The sequence below is a fragment of the Molothrus ater genome, chromosome 1 (genome assembly GCF_012460135.2).
Source record: "Molothrus ater isolate BHLD 08-10-18 breed brown headed cowbird chromosome 1, BPBGC_Mater_1.1, whole genome shotgun sequence".
NCBI lineage: Eukaryota > Metazoa > Chordata > Aves > Passeriformes > Icteridae > Molothrus > Molothrus ater.
Window position 1 is genome coordinate 91,961,485 of NC_050478.2, and position 19,719 is coordinate 91,981,203.

At 37.9% G+C, this 19,719-nt stretch overlaps 1 protein-coding gene across 1 annotated transcript in view; it reads right to left on the reverse strand.

Moving 5' to 3' along the window:
* LOC118694662 (dynein axonemal heavy chain 5-like) overlaps positions 1-19,719 on the reverse strand; it is a 149,647-nt gene that overhangs the window by 57,089 nt on the left and 72,839 nt on the right. Inside the window, exons 49-60 of the mRNA XM_054517570.1 lie at positions 17,742-17,831; positions 17,421-17,657; positions 16,757-16,924; positions 12,769-12,975; positions 11,205-11,534; positions 9,650-9,856; positions 9,319-9,561; positions 8,544-8,698; positions 6,190-6,854; positions 4,734-5,014; positions 4,159-4,374; positions 1,421-1,588 (exon numbers count right to left, since the gene is read on the reverse strand). Coding sequence (XP_054373545.1) covers positions 1,421-1,588; positions 4,159-4,374; positions 4,734-5,014; positions 6,190-6,854; positions 8,544-8,698; positions 9,319-9,561; positions 9,650-9,856; positions 11,205-11,534; positions 12,769-12,975; positions 16,757-16,924; positions 17,421-17,657; positions 17,742-17,831 — 2,967 coding nt within the window. The remainder of the gene's footprint in view (positions 1-1,420; positions 1,589-4,158; positions 4,375-4,733; positions 5,015-6,189; positions 6,855-8,543; positions 8,699-9,318; positions 9,562-9,649; positions 9,857-11,204; positions 11,535-12,768; positions 12,976-16,756; positions 16,925-17,420; positions 17,658-17,741; positions 17,832-19,719) is intronic.

The following is a 19,719-nucleotide window of genomic DNA, read 5'->3' on the forward strand; positions in this document are numbered from 1 at the left end:
GAAAGGGATTTATATCCTAAAACAGCAATTAGGATAATGCAGCTTGATTAATTCATTCAGAAAACCTGCTTTTAGCACTGGATGGATTAGCCTCAGCTAGTACTTTATGCAGTTTAATTGTACATTTATTTTCAATTATTTTGTTAGCATCACTACACTGCTTCCTGCAATATCTCCTGCATACTTTACACCCTTGCTCCCTCCCTCCATCTGTCATCTTCAGTTTTTAAAATATTTTTGACTGTTGCTATACCTGACAATAGGCACCACTTTGCCAAGATATGTATGTTTCATCTTTTATAAGCTACAGTGTGACAAGAATGAACACAAAGCTAAATTTATATGTAATCCTAAATCATATATATTCAAATAAAAACTACAAGAGCACGTTTTCAGCTTTCAGGATTGCATTTGCATATAAAGCCACTATTTCCCCAAGGTCTTGCTCCCTTTTATAGCTCCCAATAGTAGCATTTCAAATTCTGTTTTCATTAGTGAACATCCCATTATTTGAAAAGGAAATAGTTAGTCATATATCACAAAAATACAGCACTCTCGTGAGTTCCTTGAATAAAAAAGAATATGCTTTTAACATATTTGAATCAGATCTGTCTAGGTACACTAAAAGATTATACTGAAAATTTTGATTCTACCATTGATACAGTGGCTTATTCAATAAGAAACAAAACACGAGTGCAGTGGAAGCATAACGGATTGGATGTATTTCTTCAGAAAAGAGCCATAAAGCTCACTGCAGGAGCAATGACTATAAATCATTATATAAATATGCAAAGACCCTTATTTTCAATGTGCTCACAAATGGAACATTTCCAAGACAATAAAGCTATCTGTAGGAATTCATACAACAGTGGCTGATCCCTTTCTAGTTCAGTTCAATGTTTCAACAGAATTCTATACCTCACAACTTCTTTATTACATATGTATACTTGCACATAGCAGTTTGAAACTCCAAAATATTTTTAGGGAGATGAATTCCAGCTAAATTCCTTAAAGACTGTTTCTATGCCAAGAGTGATCTCTCCTCTCCCAGATTCTCTCATGACCACAATGAGTGGGTTCCTTCCCGGCCCAGTAGGACTGAGGAGTTTTGTTGAAGCCATAGTGCCTGGCACCCACTCTGAGGGCAGAGAAGTTATCACTATCTCCCATGCACAGCTAGACAGGTTCTGTAAAGAACCAACTGAATGCTTACTGTGTTCACACAAGTTAAAGCTGTACCACAGGGTAGTTGAGTGTAAAGGGAAAAAGTTGCCAGGACATATTAAACCTCTGTGTGCTTGACTGAGCAACTGGGTGTGAAGAAACAAGAATCTCTTTTTTTAACCAAAATAACATGACATTTTTTTTCCCCTTGACTATAGTAATCTCTCAAAAAAATAAAGTTATCAATATGAAATACCTTTAGAGGAAGAACTTCTTTATTAATACCATAGAAGTAAACCATTGCTTGTGTCCATGAGCAAAGACCTGCTACATTTCCACACACTTTTTTAGCAGTCTCAAGATTATAATCCTCCATATCCAAATAAGGCTCTAAAAGCTCCACAGTTTCTTCTGTAATTGAGTCCTAGTCAATGGAAAGGAAAAATTATTTTTTAAAATGGAGTTTTGAAAAAGGTCTGCTTCACAGAAAAATTTTCTTTTTTAAAATCACAGGGTATCACTTCTTCCAGAATAAATCAACAAAGCAACGCTGCTGCCTTTCACTCTTATAAAGGACAGATTAGTAGTTTTTGTGTACCTGTGAAAATAACTCCTACTTCCATTGCAACAGATTGAATTGAGTTGGCATTTAATACCCCTATTTGACACATTTACAGATGTTCCTAGTGCTCGTAGCTCCATGACAACTTAAGCTGTTCTAAGTTATTGCTGCTACAACACTGCACTTTCTTCTCTTTCCCCCTCAGCCAGATGTCTTTGACCCATCTTTAATATCCTCATCAACACTCAGTGATCTAGTCTGGAAACTGTAATGACAGAAATATAAGTCAGAAAACTACTGATTAATTTTCTTCTAGCCTAGTTCCATAAACAATCTCACCATGGCATCAGACAGGCACTGGTGTGAACACAGCTAAAGGAACCAAACATGTAAGTTTCAGAAGGAAAAGGGTGAAACTGCAAGGCACTGTCTTCACTTCACTGAAGCTAACCCTTTTCTTTAACCACGAAAGAAATTTCTTTCAGCTGTTATTCTAATCCCAGGGTTTTTTTCCCCCTTTCACAATCTGCTGAGAATATGAAAAGCCAGATCTTTGATGGTGGTTAATCTATAATTATGTAAGTGTCAGAAGAAAATGGAATTCATCTCCTTGAGCAAGGTAGAAAGTAGAAGAGCTTATACAGGCTAAAAATGACTGCTTAACAATAGACATGTTAAGAATCTTCCCTTTTTTTGGCAATGTATTAATGCCTTTCTTTTAATGCATCTAAAAATCATCCACCATTCATACTGTCAAGCAATTTACCCTTTTCTTGTTTTTCTGCACAGCAGAAAGGACTGCCTTGTATTTATCTGATCTTTAGCTACTCTAATAAAAAAGACATTCACTATATTACTCCCAAGATCAACCACAGTGATGTTTTCACTGTGATTGTTTGCTGAAATGTAAAATAGTGGTGGACAAAAATTTTGACTTTTTTATTCTCCTACTCAAAATAATAAGCTAACAAGCTGGCAAAGGTGAAGCAAAGATCAATCAGCAGTGGCCTAAAATCTCTGCTCAAAAGCTTGGAAAATGTCATGCTTTTCCTTTTAAGTAATTAACTTTGAACTCAATGAACTTCCTCATCCACTAATTGTTATTGCCTAAAAGATATTAGGAAAGAACAAAAACCTCACAAACAATTAAGCTGTGTAGTCTACTGAGACACAATGAGCTTTCTTGTCATATATACTCAAAATGAGAAATAGCATGTGAAGGACCTCATGAGGGATTGAAGTAGTCCAATATTCTACTCCATGTTCACCAGTATCACTTTCTGCAAGAACTCAGTCCCACAGAAATTGTTCTGACTCCTCTGAGCTAAATGTGCTGCCAACTACCAGCAGGAATACATGCACTATTAATAAGTGCCAAAACTCTGGAAGTCTCATCAGACAGAAACTTGAGTAAGGAGGGCATAATTAGTCCTTGCTATCTTAAAACTAATTTCCTCTTACTGTTTAGTGGAAATAGCACTTGGAAAAGTGACCAGACTGACAGTCCCAGGAAAAAATTGTCTGCAGAGGCACTGCAAGTTTCCACAATATGGCTCTCTGGGAGAAATGGCTCCTGGAGATAGTGAGAAGGATCTTCACAACAAAAACACTTCAGCAGCTTAGAAAAGGCATCAGAAAAATGCACAGCTAACTAGATTTAAACATTAGTGTACAAATGAAAGTATGTTCTTCAACATTACAGGAAAGTCAGATTTTGCTGAAATCTGCTCGGTCTCCTGGATTATAAAGTTGGGCTATGATTCTGCCATTTCATATTCCACCCTAGGTCTTTTTCTGGTCCAGCTACCTGTGACATCTTTCTTCTCTTCCCTATAGAGAATTTTCCCTTGTCTCACAGTTCAGTGAACCTTGCAAAAGTTTCTATTTCTATTTCCTGATAGAAATAAAAACCTGTTCGCTTTTATTTTTCTTACAGTTGATAATAAGATTATTCTTAATTTCACTATTTTTCTTGTGAAAGAACCCCAAAAGTTCCCCAATCCTCTCATTACCTTTCCCGCTCATTTTTTTCTTATTTCCTGCTAGCTCCCTAGCAAATTGGAGACAGAATTGTCAAGTGTCTTACAGGCAAACAGGCCTGGTATCACCGGAGAAGGTGAGCCATTAAAAAGCCAAGAGTGGACCCTTTTAAGGCAAATTCCTACTCAGAAGCAGGAACTGCCTGAATAAGATAACACTCAGCTTCTCAAGATTTGATCTAGTGCTTGGGATACTGCTGTCTGCTAGAAGCCACTGCATAGCCCAGGAGAAAAATTACTGAGACAATGACCCATGAAAATGAAGAATAGTCACAAAGTATCTGCAACTATAGATAGACAAAACTGTTTCAAACTCCTTTGATGGTAGAACACACTTTCATGCAAACTCTGAAGATGGTTATTGAAGCAGTAGTGCCCCTATTAATTACTTGCCTTCTGAAAAGTAAGCAGCATGCTAAGAAATCCTGAATTATTCATTAGCTTCTGAGCCTCAGTCCATGATGGCTTCACACCTGGGTGTTCATGATCTAGTGTCACTGAGTCTATTTTTCTTTGGAATAAAAGCAGTACGCAGTCCATGATCCGCATGATCAGGTGAGGAGGTTTACCCAGTTTGCGAACAGTTGCAATGTCAGAAGGTTTTATTGTCTGAAAAGTTATAGAAGAAAATAATCCATTTATCTAAGCAGTCACTTGATTGCAAAGAATGGTGTTCTTTTGGGAGGACTGTACAGGTATTGCAATTGCTGTAGTTTTGCAGGTCCCTCAGAAGCACTACTGCAAAAAGTCCTTAAAGGTAGTCCCACTCTATGACTGGTTTACTACAGTAGAGTACTGCCCATCTTACCTCTTCCCCTCTTCAGTTTTCAGGGCTTTTTCTACAAGGATTTACAGGTTAGTGCCATTCTTTCAATCCCCTGTATCTTCTCAAGTTAGAAGCATAAGTCATATTATTGCACATAATAATTATGAACTACACGCATGCTCAGAATATATTTGCTTCTGACCTGCAGGGCTGCCTTGGCTTCTTCCAGTGCAGGTCTTGCAGCCTCAAGCTTCTCTTCTGCTGCTGCTTTATCAATGGCAATGTCATCCACAATAGCCTGAGCCTTGTCTTTTACTGTTTGCACCTGCATTTTAACTTTTTCTGCAGCGTGGGCTTTCATAGTTACTTCCAATAAAACTTCATCAGCTTTTTTTGAGGCTATAGCCAAATCTTTCTCCTTCATAACCAACTCTTTGGAGAGCTGATTTACAGAAACCTCAGCTTCCATCAGTTTTGCAAGACCTGTAGTGGACAAATTCCATTTTAGCAACAGGAAGACCTATGGAGAAAGTAACCTCAGTGAAGCAATGTGGATATTTAAAATAAATCACTCAGATTCATATTTAGGAACACCAGTGAGTAATTCCATTGATTGAACACCAAAATTCAGCAGGGGATTTTTTTTTTTTTTTAATGCGTAAAACCATTCAGAATCCATCACTTGATCACTTATTTATGTTCTTATACATGAGAAGGAGACTAAATATTAAACACATGCTCAAAAACATTAGCATGGAAATGACAGTCTTAAGAATTGTGTGTGAAATCTCTGAAATCCGTGAGAACATGAAAAGTACTAGGCTGTACTCTGTACAAAACCAAGAGGAGGAATCTGGCAATGAAAGCAAAGACACAAGGAGAGTAGGCTGAGCTTCTAAATTCAACATTACATGAAGATCCAGATGAGATGGGGGTAAAAAACCTAAAGATTCTTGAGCAATACAATGCTCCAATAATTTGAACAAATTATGAGAAAATCTCTCAAGTATAAGCATCCTTATATATAAATGCATGTCTCTAAATGTAAATGCATCATATATATCTTTCTAGCTAGAAAACCCCTATGTTTGCTCTTCCAGACAGCCAGCCACCCTTTACCTTTGGACTTACGTGTACATAGGGCAGGTCTGCAATTAAAGTTCACATTCACTTCCAAATAGCATTCAGTTTAGGAGACTCTTTAATTGTTTACCATGTATGACCATGTGCAGAGCAATGTTTTTTAAATTGTACCTTTGGCATATACCTGTTTCTTTAAAAAATTCTTCAGAGGGACTGAATATGAGCACTTAATTACCTTTTTTCAGATTTATTCATGGCATGCTTACATGTGAAAACTAGGATCTCATTAGTTCCTTGTCATACATACACGTAAAAGCAGGAGTGTCAAATATTTTAACTGCTAACTAATACTATTTCCAAAACTCCTCTTTAATCTGCACATTCATAAAGTTCATGGAAACAAAACCTCTGCGCATTTTGTAATCACACACAATACAGCTGAAAATATTTGAGTCTGCTTCCAAATTAATGCAAGCTCACAATCTAAATCCATGCTTTTACATCCTTTTATTCAGATTCTTCTCATCCTTTTAAAAACAATGAAAGAAACAGAAATCAAGAAGCTTTTACAGTACCTGTTCTCATACGTTCAGACAAACTTCCAAGACTGGCAAACTTCTCTTGGTAAATAGTTTTGTAACCTCCAATGAAGGACAGGTAAGATTTTGGTGTGACAAAAGTCCGTCTCCTATATCGTTCAAAGTATTCAATGCATTTTTCAGCTACAATATCTTGAATTGTTCCCATGGTGTTAAAAACACTCCGTTTCACTTCATCTGTACACTCAATATGGTAAGAAGCTAGAAAATGCTGTGCAACTGCTATAAGAGCATCTTTAGGCCAGTGCTGGAACCAGTCTATGGTACAGCCTGAAATCAGACCTGGAAATTTGAGTGCATGAGTTCTGAATTTTTCCCCAACAGGAGAAAAACAAAGAACCACATGCAGGTTATTCCGAACTCGAGCAAGAAAGTAATTATAAAGATTTTCACCAGTGGGACTAAGCCTTGGATACTCCTTCTTCATTGCTGGAATCAGGTCTTGTGTGATTTCACCTATTTCATCCCGTGCAAAAAGATTTGAGACTTCACCTGAAGCCAAAACATTGTTCATATACTCAAGAAAAGATTCATCTCTGACTTCATTGTCCGTGAATATAAAGACAACACCCTTTCCTATTTGACCTGCAGTGCGGTACAACATTTTCAGATCATCCAAAAGGTTGTTGGTGGAATATGTTCTGGAATAAAAAAGGGTTAAGGAAAGAGAGCACAAGAATTAGAGACCACCTTAGGAGATATGTATCATCTGGATCAGCTTCCTTGAGGCAAGAAAAAAAAATCTGGATAAGAACTTAATACCATAGCTCCTGATAATATTTTTTAGGTTTCTTTTTCATAAACATTTTCCCAAAGTGAATGATCAGTAATATAAATAATGTGAAATGAGGTGGAGTCAACAAAATAATGTCCTGGGGAAAAGTAAGGTGAGAGCAATACTATATTTAAGGCAATTTTGATGCTGTTTTGTATCCCCATGGTTTGCAGATGTAAATTCGTTATTAGAAATAGGTTAATACAGCGGGATTAAGTTGTCAAGTAGGTTCTGATAACTGTAACCATTAGGTAAATACAGCTGGATTATCTTCTGAAGATATTGAGAGCAGGTTAAAGGAAATCATTAAGAGACAAAAGAGAATGAAACTGAGGGGTTTATTGCATTATATGGTTTAACTAAAATCAAGCCCTAGAAATTATGTTTGAACATTATCACTTGGGCTGATCAGCTCTTCTGCAAATGGAGACCATGACTGGTTCTGTTGTTATGTGTCTTATAGCTGGTGCACACAGTAAGATTCAGATAAATCCACACAAATTCAACTACACATTTCAGATTGTGCAATATAAAATGACATAAAGTAATGTTAATAAAATGGCAGATTTTGTCCCAAGCCAACTAGAGCTGAAATTAGAAACTTCTTTTCTTTGTAACCAGTCTCTTATTTCCAAGAATCTCTTCAAAGTCATAAGTAATTTGTGCAATACACACATGACCCATTCTTCACATATTAAATATGCCACACAGGAAGTGTCCCAATTCTCTTTCAGCTCCATCTTATTTCTGCTCTATAAATACCCATAAAGCAAGTACTTCAGAGCTTGAAAAACCCTCCAGCTTTTCTGTTTGTATGTGTTGGCTACAGTTATTATAGTGATTTGTGGTATTCTGATAGGAACATAAGAATTTCTCTACTGAGTCAGAATAGCAGTGTATCTGGTTTAATAATCTAAAACCAGTTATGGGAAATGATACTTAGAGACAAAACATGACCCAGCATCCACTCTTCACTGCTAATTTCATTCTTCCTCCTTCCATATTCGTTCCCATTATTAATATTTGTCTTATTGATCTTGGAAATCTAGGGATTCTGTTCTATCACTTTGAGTTTTTTCTTTTCCTCCTTGTCTTTGTTCTCAGTGTTCCTTTCTTCTGCTTCTGGGACACAGGAAGAGATTGTGATATGTCTTTATCTTTCCTTTCATCAGAAGCCTCATAACATTATTCATAGACCTGATATGTCTCTCTAAAGAATACTTCTCAGCATTTTAAATAGTTTGCAAAGGAGAATACACTCTGCTGGTCTTTATCACTTAGCCCTGTAAACCCTATGTCAAAAGAGACAAAGAAGGAAGGCAGTAGTACTCCCTTTCACTTCAAATTTCTATAAATTAAATAATTTCAGCACTACAAAATATTAAGTCATTAACAGAAATTGCCATAATGCAGTTTGTCTATATAAGACTGGAAATATCATTTAGAATGAGGGGTAAAATGTTTGAGAGTTTTGCATTTCTTTAAATTGATTGTGAGGAGTTCATTTCTATGGCAAATTAAGGAACAAATGTCCATGCACACTGCATTGTGTTACCTTGTCAAAGTAATCTGAAAGCTCTCGTGTCCAGCAATGTATGCTGCTAGTCTGGTCAGACTCTGCTTTCCAGATCCACCCACACCCACCAACAATGCATTTCCTTGTGGAGTACGAATAATCCGTGATATTTTAATCAAATGGATGATTGCATCCTGTGTATTGAGAGAAAAGGGGATGAAGAGATGCAAAAATGATGCATTGTATAATCAACTAGAGGCATGTCACCAAGCAGCTGCTTCCCAACAGCTAGATGGCTTCTCTGGAGCCTAAGACTCAGTCCTGTACTCCTCAAAATCAACAGGAGATTTCCCCCTGACTTCAGTGGGCAGCAGGGCTAGCCCAAGAGAAATGTCCTTGTATCTAGCTTTTAGGAAGCAATGTCATATGCAGGTTGTCATCAGCAGGGCTGAGGGCATGCCCCTTAGGGGACAGAAGGAAAAGCAGAAAGGACTCCTCCAGCCTTTTAGCTGACCTATTTACAAGCTCTCTAAATAGACTGACAAAAGCAAAATACAACTGCACTATAGGCATTTCTTATTCAACTGCTGTAGTCATTCTATGAAACCACTCAAACTAAAGTTGAAGAAAGCATTGTGCATCAAGACCTTTGACAAGGAAGTGGAAAGCAAGATGACATACATGGTGTGTATAAACAACCTAGTTGTTTTGAGCCATCTCCAAAATAATGTGATAGAAACTTAACAGACCTATGTATCACTAAGTGCAAAAGACCAGGCACTTTCAGCATTAATACTATTACAAGCATTAATACCTTGAAAAATACTAAATCCATCTTTGATCCTCTGATAGTTTCATTGTAGTGTTGCATGAACATCTGTAATCTTTCAGCCAAGTAATCCAAAGATGAAATAGGCTCATAAATTTTAGGAGCCTTCAACTCTGCAACATCAGGCTCATCTACAGCAGTCTCCGGGACATCACGCAAGAAATCCACAAAGTATAATTCCGTGTTTTTATCTCCAAACACATCTTGACCGTGTTCCTCAGAAACAATCTACAACAATACATTAAGGATTGCATTAGTAATGAAATAGGTCATTGGCCTCTTTTTTTGGCAAAATACTAAAATACTATTTGCTTACCTTCCTCATCATATCTTCAAACCAGTCTTTATCACTTTGGCTGATGAACCTGTCTGCAATAACACGTCTGCACTCATGTTGGAATAAGGCTACCAAAACACCGATGCTCTGGCAGACATCAGAAGTAACTGTAAGTATTCCTTGCCAAATACGACTGAGGTCTCGTAAATTGAAGATGTAATGAAACTTAGCTGGCGTTGGTAACATCTACAAAATAATGTCATGAGCTATATTCAAATAACTGCTAAATGAATATATTTTCTACTTATTATTAAGTGAAAGTGAATGTGGATATTTTCACAAACTTTGGTCTTGCATTAAAGCAGAAATACATGCTTGGCATTTAAGAGGCAACCGTAAAATGAAGAAACTACAGTAGCAACAACCATCTCTTTAATTTCACGTAGATTTAATTTGAGTTTCTTTTAATGTTTTGAGTCCCAGAAACATTGGAAGGGTAGCCAATGATGGCACTGAAGATCACAGTAAAAATGTCAATATTGCCTGTCCTGTGGTGTTGCTCCTGCCCCTTCTTCCAGATCATTTCTGCTATTCTCTTTTGTCCTTTCCAAGAACATCTGAGGAAAGGTTTATGAGGGAAGGGAAGGGAAGGGAAGGGAAGGGAAGGGAAGGGAAGGGAAGGGAAGGGAAGGGAAGGGAAGGGAAGGGAAGGGAAGGGAAGGGAAGGGAAGGGAAGGGAAGGGAAGGGAAGGGAAGGGAAGGGAAGGGAAGGGAAGGGAATTTGAGGAAACAGTATTTGGGAAAATATTTACAAATTAGCAAAAGCTACATTTTCTCTAGGAAAGGAAGTTAATTAGCAGTAATAGGCACCAATTCCGCTATTTCTCTGTGTAAAGCAAGTATAGGCCTACACAGAGGTGTTTGTGAAATTCTGACCAACCTTTTCTGGACAGGAATTTAACAAATCCCTATCTTTCCACCACTCTCCTCCACTTTTCTCAGAAGAACAAATTTGACATACATTTCTATGCTGCAGTTTTGTTCTTTTTAAATTTTATTATATACCTAATATTTTTTGTCTCTCTCAAAGCAAAATTTGTCCAGAAATTGCAGTCAAATGTTTTTACCAGTCTGTTTGAAATGGAAAAAGTTAATATTTATAAATTACTAAATATCAAATTTTATTTGTTTCTAAATGATTCCCTCTCTGCCAAATTTGAATTCTTCCCTAACATTCAGATCTTCAAAGCTTCTCATAATCCCAATCAGCTTTACAGAAGATTCCTATCTAATTTTTAATTTCTGGTTCCTTGTGTTCTTAACATTTTCTCAGCTGGAAGATCTCTCAGTCTTCCTATCAGCTATGTCTACTATGTTATATGTACATAATGTGATGCTTATATCAGCTACAGAACACACTGCATTAGGATTTTCATCGATAACTTGGTGCTCAGAGCATCCAATTCAGAACAGAGGCATCAGCCAGCAGTTACATCCACAGGTCACAGCTTCACAATATGAACTACAAACACACACAACAGTACAAAAGGTACAGTACAAAAGATGTTTCAAGGCTTAATAGGTGTAATTTTACCTTTGCTTTTGTCATTTGCCAAATCTTTCGACTTGTAGATACTAATGCTGAAGCCAGTTTACGTACTTCTGTGGGGAAATGTCGTTGTTCACAGAAATAGCCTTCAGCTATTGTTTGAAATATCTTATCAATAGAGGAAGTAGAAGGCAGTGTGCAGTTGAAGATGGTGAACTGGCGTTTCAGGCGCTGGGGGATGTCGTTCCGACCTCCTCCAGGGTGAATCATAGCAGCTACAAACTGGATGTCAACCACATTCGTGAATTCCCCTGGCTTCTCCAAATTGTAGAAACCTTTCTGCTCCATCAGCTGCCTTACAATCTCATTGGTGATCTAAATATAACCAGAAACAAAAAAAAAGGAATGGAGGAGTTAAGTGTTTCTACTTTATGAACATGCAATGTGGCAACCAAGCACTCAGATGCAGTGCATTGGCTGCATGTAAGCTTCATGTGCTGGGCAGTTGTGGACATGAAGTCAGATATTCAACTGAATTTGGATAATTTCAACTTAAGAAAAGGCATCACTTTTAATTTTCAATCCAGACTATATCTTCAGATTGACACAAGTGCTTAGACAGTGACAAAGAACAGTTAATTTAGCACAATGTGAAGTCACATGTCCACTTGTACAGAGCCACTGAGTATAGAGCTACACTGGAAGCAGGGCAATTGCTTTTTCTCAGCAGAATTTTTTTTTTTTTAATTTAAGTCATATTTTCAGAGTATAGGTCTATAAGTATTCTTTCATCAATACCTCAAGACAGCTTGCTAGTCTTTAATGTCAACTGTGATCATTAAATTGTTCAGGTAGGATAGGATCTTATTATTGAGTCCAGCCATTAAACTGGTACTGCCAAATCCACCACTAAGCCATGTCCCCAGGTGCCAATCTACACCTCTCTTAAATACCTCCAGGGATGGTGACTCTACCACTTCCCTGGGCAATCTGTTCCAGGGCTCAACAGCAATTTTGGTGAAGAATTTTTTCCCTAATATCCCATCTTAACCTCCCCTGGTACAACGTGAAGCCATTTCCCCTTTTCCTGTCAACACTGACCTCACCACAACTTCCTTTCAGGTAGTTGGAGAAAGCAATAAGATCTCCTCTGAGCTTTCTTTACTCAAGGCTCAACAACCCCAGTTTCTTCATAAGTCCTGTTCTTTAGACTCACCACCAGCTTAGATTTCACATAATAGTAACTGCAATTTAAAGTCAAAAGCAGATCAAAGAAAAATCTCTGAGTGTTACTTGGATTTGCATGCTTCCTTTCCCAGACTGGTTCTCAGGACTGCACTTTGGAAATCCTACTAGCTTTGTATGCAACCAAAACAAAAGGGTTAAATACTACAGTGATTGCAAGTAGCTTCACATTGTCCTTAATCGTTTGGGACTGACATTAGTCATGTCAAAAACTGGCTTGGGGAAATTGGTTTTAGTAAACATATTTGTTCTAACCCATGTTATGATACCTTTTTTCTAACCTATCCCATTTTTTCAACCCACAGATCAGTATTCCCATCAGCAATAATGGTAAGACCACCAACTCCCAAATGTTAATATTTACCTGATCACCCCATTCATTAATCAGAGGCATGTTGATGTCATCAATAAAGACAGTCATTTTCTTCCCTGCTGGAGGACCGTGTGTAGCACCCATTCTTTTGCCTATGTAACTTTCTATGCTCCTTTGGAACATATGTGGCAGAGTTGCAGAGGAAAAGTTTAGGCATTTGGTCAAGTGAACATCAGGATCATACTTGCTTGTGTAATTCTGCAAGATAAACCAACTTTAAAAGCACATCAGTAACTTCAGGTGAACTAAGACAAAAGGAGACACAGATGCTCAGCAGCCCTCCAAAAATCTCAGTCCTGCTATTAACTTCAAAGTCTAGAAACACAGTTTATTTAAGATAAATACACCATCTGCAACTTGAAATTCAAACAAATTGTCAGTTAATGTTTTGCATAAAATTTTTAAGGATTAAAATTTATAAGCTCTTAATAGACTTCACTAAGTATTACAACAAGTAAATGTATGCCAGCTCAAGATGCAAATAAAGTTTGCATTAGCAATTGTCAGGGTTTTTCTAAATTTAAGCTGTTAGTGATGATCCATTACAGCAGACTGCAATGAACAAGAGAAAAACCAAATCTATTTTCATATGTAAGCTACAAAACCAAAACTCTTAAAACAAAAGTAGTATAAAGGAATGGCAGTGTAAAATTAAACCCAGCTACATCACATTTACTGATAGCTATCTTCTCTTAATGAAGAAAGCAATCCTTGAATTTCATGAATATGTACAATTCCCACAGCTGCTGACAATGCCCCAAAACAACCAAGTTCCAGTTTTCATATTTAGTGAGGTTTTATAATAAAAATGTGTAACCCTAGAGTCACACCAAGGCATATATAAACATAGACAGAGAGAGAGTGAGAGTGACAGAGAGAGAGAGAGAGCATAGGAAATATTTTGCTCAGGAGAAGTCCTGGAGCTTACAAATAGCACTAAAAAGTCCATAATTTCCAACATAATTTCTTTTTAAAGATTTGATTCTTCTGCAATGATGATGAAGTTGAATATAATTTAAATTCTTATCTGTATAAGAGGGTTGACTAGAAATGTTCCCATTTTGGTACCTCAGCAAAATAAACCTATATCCTTGCTGATGAAGTGCTCTAAGAACTCCAGTGAGACATACACTCTGTGTGACAACAGAAAGGAAGACACAGCCAGATGCCCTCAAAATATTTTGAATGAAATGAATGTTGCTAATTTTGTTGATACAGTGATAGCAGTTTAAGAAAAGGTGCCCTTCAGAAAGAGCTTTTTTTCAGACCTCCCATAAATAACAACCCTCACGTGCAATGTATGTGCAACAGTCCTGTCTTTGGTGTGTACTCTTCACAGCTGAGGGGTTGGTGCAGGGCAGTGCTCAGCCAGTTCCAGCCACCTCCAGCAGACTCACTGGAGACACTCAGCCTGTGTCAGGAAGGGTAAAATGCTGCCTGGCAGTTGAGAGAGAAGTGTAAAAACTGTGAGAAAGTCAGCCCTGCAGGCATCAAAGTGAGAGCAAAAAAAGGGCAGGAGGTGCTCCAGCACAGATTCCCCTGCAGCCTGTGATGCACACTGTGGTGAAGCAGGTTGTCCCCCTGCATTCCATGGAGGCTCACAGTGGAACAGAGATTGACCTACAGCCCATGGAGGACCTCACACTGGAACAGACGGATGCCCAGAGGAGGATACGTCCCCATGGGAAGCCCATGCTGGAGCTCCTGCAGGACCTGCAGACCCATGGAAAGTGAAGCCCACACTGGAGCAGGTTTGCTGGCAGGACCTGTGACACCATGAAGAACTCCATGGTGGAGCAGTTAATGAAGATCTGCAGCCCTGGTAAGAACTGTGTCCATGTAGGAGGAGGGAGCAACATAAGGAGAAAGGAGAGGCAGAGTGGAGCTGTTATGGACTGTCCACAGCTCCCATTTCTCATCCCCCTGCACTACTGGCCAGGGAGGAGGTAGAGGAGTTGGGGATGAAGGACTAAAGGTGAGCCTGAGAAGAAGAGAGAAGAGAGTGTTTTCAGTATTTGTTTTTCACCACCCAATTCTGGTTTTAATTAGAAAAAAAATGTAAAAGTGTTCCCCAAGCCAAATGTTTTTCCCATGGCAGTAACTGTTGAGTTGAGGATCTCCCTGTATTTACCTCCAGACTCGTGCTGTTGAGGAAGGGGAGGCAATCAGCAGCTGGGTAAGGGTCTTGCAGCTGGTCAAGGCCAGCAAACTGCAACTATGAATTCTCAACCATTCAAAAAATACATTTGTGTTTTATCATTATGACATTTCAGAATGTTTGCATGGTAACAGTAATATTGCACAGTACAGAAATGAGAACTATCTTTGAAAAAGAAGAGCGTATTGAATAAGATTCTTTTTTCAGTTAAAATGTCAGAGAATTTTCAACTGTCCTTTACCAGTTTAATATTATGTTTTAAATTTTTTTGCAATTCATGAATTAATAATACAGAGAATAAAGGTCTTAAATTAACATTCCATTTTAAGTTCTTTATTTTGATTCATACTATGCTTTACTCAACATCAAAGATTATTCAGACTACTGCCTGAAGTATTTTATATTAAGACTCTTTTACTTTTTCATTCAATCAACTGTTTATATCTGGATATATTCCACAAGGTGTAGTAAAACAAAATTCTACAGAAGATGAAAGCAGAAGGGGAACAGTTCTGAAGGGATTTAACACTCACTCCTAACCTTACATGAGATCACATATCTGCTACTCTGCTCTATAGCATAGACTCAGCGTAAGCAACTCCCAAGAATCAGTTTCAATTATTTTTAGGGACAGGAATGGCAGCTGAAGGCTGGAAGTTGCCAGTATCTGGACAAAATCCAGGATGCAGAATATCAAGACCACCACCCAGACCCCGCCTCTTCACTCTGCTAAAATAGTTCTCAGCTGGTGCCAGGAGCAGAAGATGGCATTACACTGGCATGCCTGTTGGCATTGACAGCTATGCTGAAAAAATAGCATTAATGACTGCTGGCACAGGTACAACTCTCTCTCTGTCAGGGCTCAGAGAGCACATGGCCAGGGCACAAAAAATGGCTCCAGATTTTAAGAAAGCCAAAGGTCACTTTAGGCTGGTGTTTTTTAGCTATTTTCCATTTCAAGAGCTCTGCAAATCCTCCAGTGGAAGTACAGCTGCCTGTATAACCAATTCAGCTGTCCCAACAGTAGACCAGTTTTATTTAGCTACCTCTCACTGCTCAAAGAATCCACACATCCCCTGAAAAACACAGAAACCCTGCTGAAAAACACTGTGCTTCCATTTTTTTTAAATAAGGGATGCCAAGTTTGGTATGACATCTGGGTTTGTTCAGCCTTTTGATTATTGCTTTCTGTATTAAGTTATTAAATTTTTTGTGTCATATGATTAACCTGAACCATTTTATAATACAGAAAGCATGTATTTATTAATTAAATAGCAATCCTGTTATTTCCTTCTAGAGAAAGAATATGTCCTTTTCAGTGAAGAAATTGAGAGAGCAGATAACAGACAGTAAATTTACCCTCTGAAAACCATCCTTACTAAAGAAGGAAGTTCTTTTTCTCTCTTCTGTTTGGCTTTTGAAGAAAGGTTGTGCAACAAGGGTGTACAAAAGATTGGTTCACACATGACACCACCGACAAAGCACAGGAAAATAAAAAATCCTCCAAGAATCAACATTTTCTTAGTGAAATCTTCCATTAGACTACTCAAAAGAAAAGAAAGCATAGGAAAGAGGGTTTATCATCTGACCTTGTGGCCACATAGCAAAGTTTAAAAGAAACCTTTATACTAAAGTGTGGAGACTTGGGTTTTTTTGCCTGTAGTCCATGTGAGTGCTGGCAAAATGCCTCAGTAGGAATGCCAGTATGTACCCTGAAGAAAAATCAAAGTATCCTTAACTTCAGCTTAACATTTGTGCCAATATCAACTATTGCAATGTTATTGTACTAATATATTACAAATGTTTTTCTGTTCCCCTTACCTTAATCATAACAGTTTTTGCTGTTCCTTGTTCCCCAATTAGCAAAACAGCTTTTCCTTGCCTCATGATCGTGTGCATTAGAAAGTCTGTTTGGACACTGTCTATGTTTGGAACTAGAATGGAAGTATATTCTGGCACTAAATCTTTAGGATAAGTATATTCAGGGACCTGCATAAGAAAGACATGCAAAAAGTTTGAGAATTCCTACCTGCCCATGCACTTTGCATCAGAACACAAAATCAAATGCACTTTATAAAATTTACATCAGCAAAACTTTTCTTCCTGAAAGCCAAGTATCCATTCGTAATCAATCAGTCTTGTCATGCTTTTCTAAATGGGTATTAGACTAGCAGGATATTTTCATTCCTCCAGTGCCTGATAAAAGCTTTTCCTTGCTGGAATTTCATAAAGAGTAAGGTGATAGACAGTATACAGTTAAGATCATTTCTGTTTCACTTCCAAAGCTATTTCAAATGCATGTTTCTGTTCTTTGCTGAATATATTTATGGGGAAAAGAAAAATATCAGTCAAAAAAAGAAGCTCCTGAGAATTTGGTAGGGTTAATCGTCCTAACCAAATTATGTAGGGTTGGAAATAAAATGTTTCTTACCAAATACATCTTGTGTACCCATTAAGAAAGCTTAACGTGTTGCAGCATACGAACCTTCTTTGACCAGTGCTCCCACTGTCCACAGGTATTGATAACAAATTCAAACATGGTTTCCTCTCCATTCACAGCTGGAAGCTCTTTCACTGCAGAGTGCTTCCGTAGGAACAGCTCCATTTTCAGCTTGTCATCTGGCTCCAGAAGGGCTCCAGCTGACCACATCACAGCAAAAACAAATAAGCGAGCAATATGCTCCTCACTGAGCTGCTTCTCGTCTCGGCCAGACAGCAAACCCTGCAAAGTGGATGCAATATAGACCTGCTGTCCTCCTAGAGCAAATCACAGAATCAGAGAGAGAAAAACAGATGCCATATCTACCTGCAGGAGGTCAATAGCTTGCTTGATGTACATACATTCTAAAATCGACATTTTGGGTGTCACAGCAGAGAAAACAAAATCCATCACATCCTGGGAAGAAAAAAACATTATTTAAAGATTCTCTTTACTAGTTTCAATGGCATGATTTATTCTTAGATGAGATCAATTCTTTATTTTGAAATATATTCTAAACTTTATTTCCAAACAACAACTTTATCCATTTCTGGGCTTATAAATATTCAGACTTTGACCATTATTTTTTTTCTAACAATAGCATATTAGAAAAATAACTTTGATGTACCAGAGTCAGCAGAGCTACTTGTATAAGCTCCACAGAGTAATTTCCTGAAGAGCAATTTGAAGAATGCTGTTCAGTTACTTCAGGGATCTGCCTGCCATTTGTGCTCTCCACTAGAGATTTTAATCTACCACTGATATTTTTGTAGTAGGAAGATAAAAGCACTGATGATACTTATATATATAATGCACAAGCTTGCCACTATAAATTTCTATCTGTCTCATCTGTTCTGACTGCACCATGCTGTACCAGTCCCTCTTGAAATCAATACTCTCATTTTCCTGTAGAATCCTGGCAAGGTCCAAAAGGAATTTTTGAATTGATTTTAATGGAAGTTGGACTTTCCTCAGGTTTCTTCATAGTGTTGGCTACCATGTCTATTTTGCCGAGTGTTTTGCAACATCTTAAGCAAAGTTTCAAATTGATGTAAAGTACTCTCTGAGATTTGCAGTGCAAAATTTTAAAATAGCAATTGCCATCCAATAGTATAGACTGATGTAAATTATAACCTACTTCCACCTTCATTCAACAATCTGTAATATAATACTCTCCCTGTGGTTCTATTTGCCCTCTTAATCTTTGGAAATCAACACCACCCACTCATTCTGGGAAGGGAAAGTATAACAGGGATACTATGGGAGATAGTAATTTTGGAGGAATTCCATTTATATATGTCATGTCCTGTCAGGGAGAAAGCCAAGACAAAGAAAACATTCAACTGCCCAAAGACATAAACAATTTACTTAGACACTTTTAAAAAAATCACTGAGCTGTTTACCCACATGCTCACCAGCTTTGTTTCACTTCTCAGTTTAATTTTTGCCACTGAAATTCTCCAAGTGCCCTATGCTGATATTTATTGTCACAGAGAATGAATCAATATTTTTTACCAATCCTCCTGAGTTCCATCCCACTGGAATAACAGGTAACACACACACCAAAAATATATATAGTGATCAAAAACTCACTTAGGCACCTTAATCTAGAGTAGGGCTTATAGATAAGTGATCTAAGAAGACAACCTGAGTGTGGGCATACACAGAATTATGGAACAGGTGGTGTTGCAAGGAACCTTAGAGGTCATCTGCTTCCTTCTCCCCACTATGGGCAGGGATGTCACCCACTCTATCAAGTTGCTTCTTTTGTTATTTCTTGCTGACTAGCACAAGTGCCTCCACCTCTGTGTGCTGCCTTTTTGTGGCTTTCCCTCAAAAATGCCTGGCCCATCCCCAGTGGTACACGGGGTGCTCAGCTGAGTAACTGAGGGTGTTATGGGTGCCACAGGGGAGTGCCCACAAGCACTGTGGGAAATTCAAATTTAACACTTTTAGAATTTGGAGCTAAATCTCACTGAGATTCAGCTTCTTCATCTGTAAAATAGACCAGATGTCTCATAGGGCACTGTAAATTGTTTAATAATTGATTTGAAACACACAGAATAAAGATATTTCATGCGTCAAAGTATTCTGTACTATCAAGAGCCCAATTTTCACCAGAACTAGTTTTATGGTACTTATGATTCCAATGAGAATTCTGTAGTTTATGGAGGGTTTTTAAATGTCTTCTTTTTCTTTGAGTTTATGGGGGAAAATCTGTTTGATATATGCTAGTATTTTATTACTACTACAATTTTTAAAACAATACATGGCTGAAAAACAGGATGCAGGATTAACACAGAAA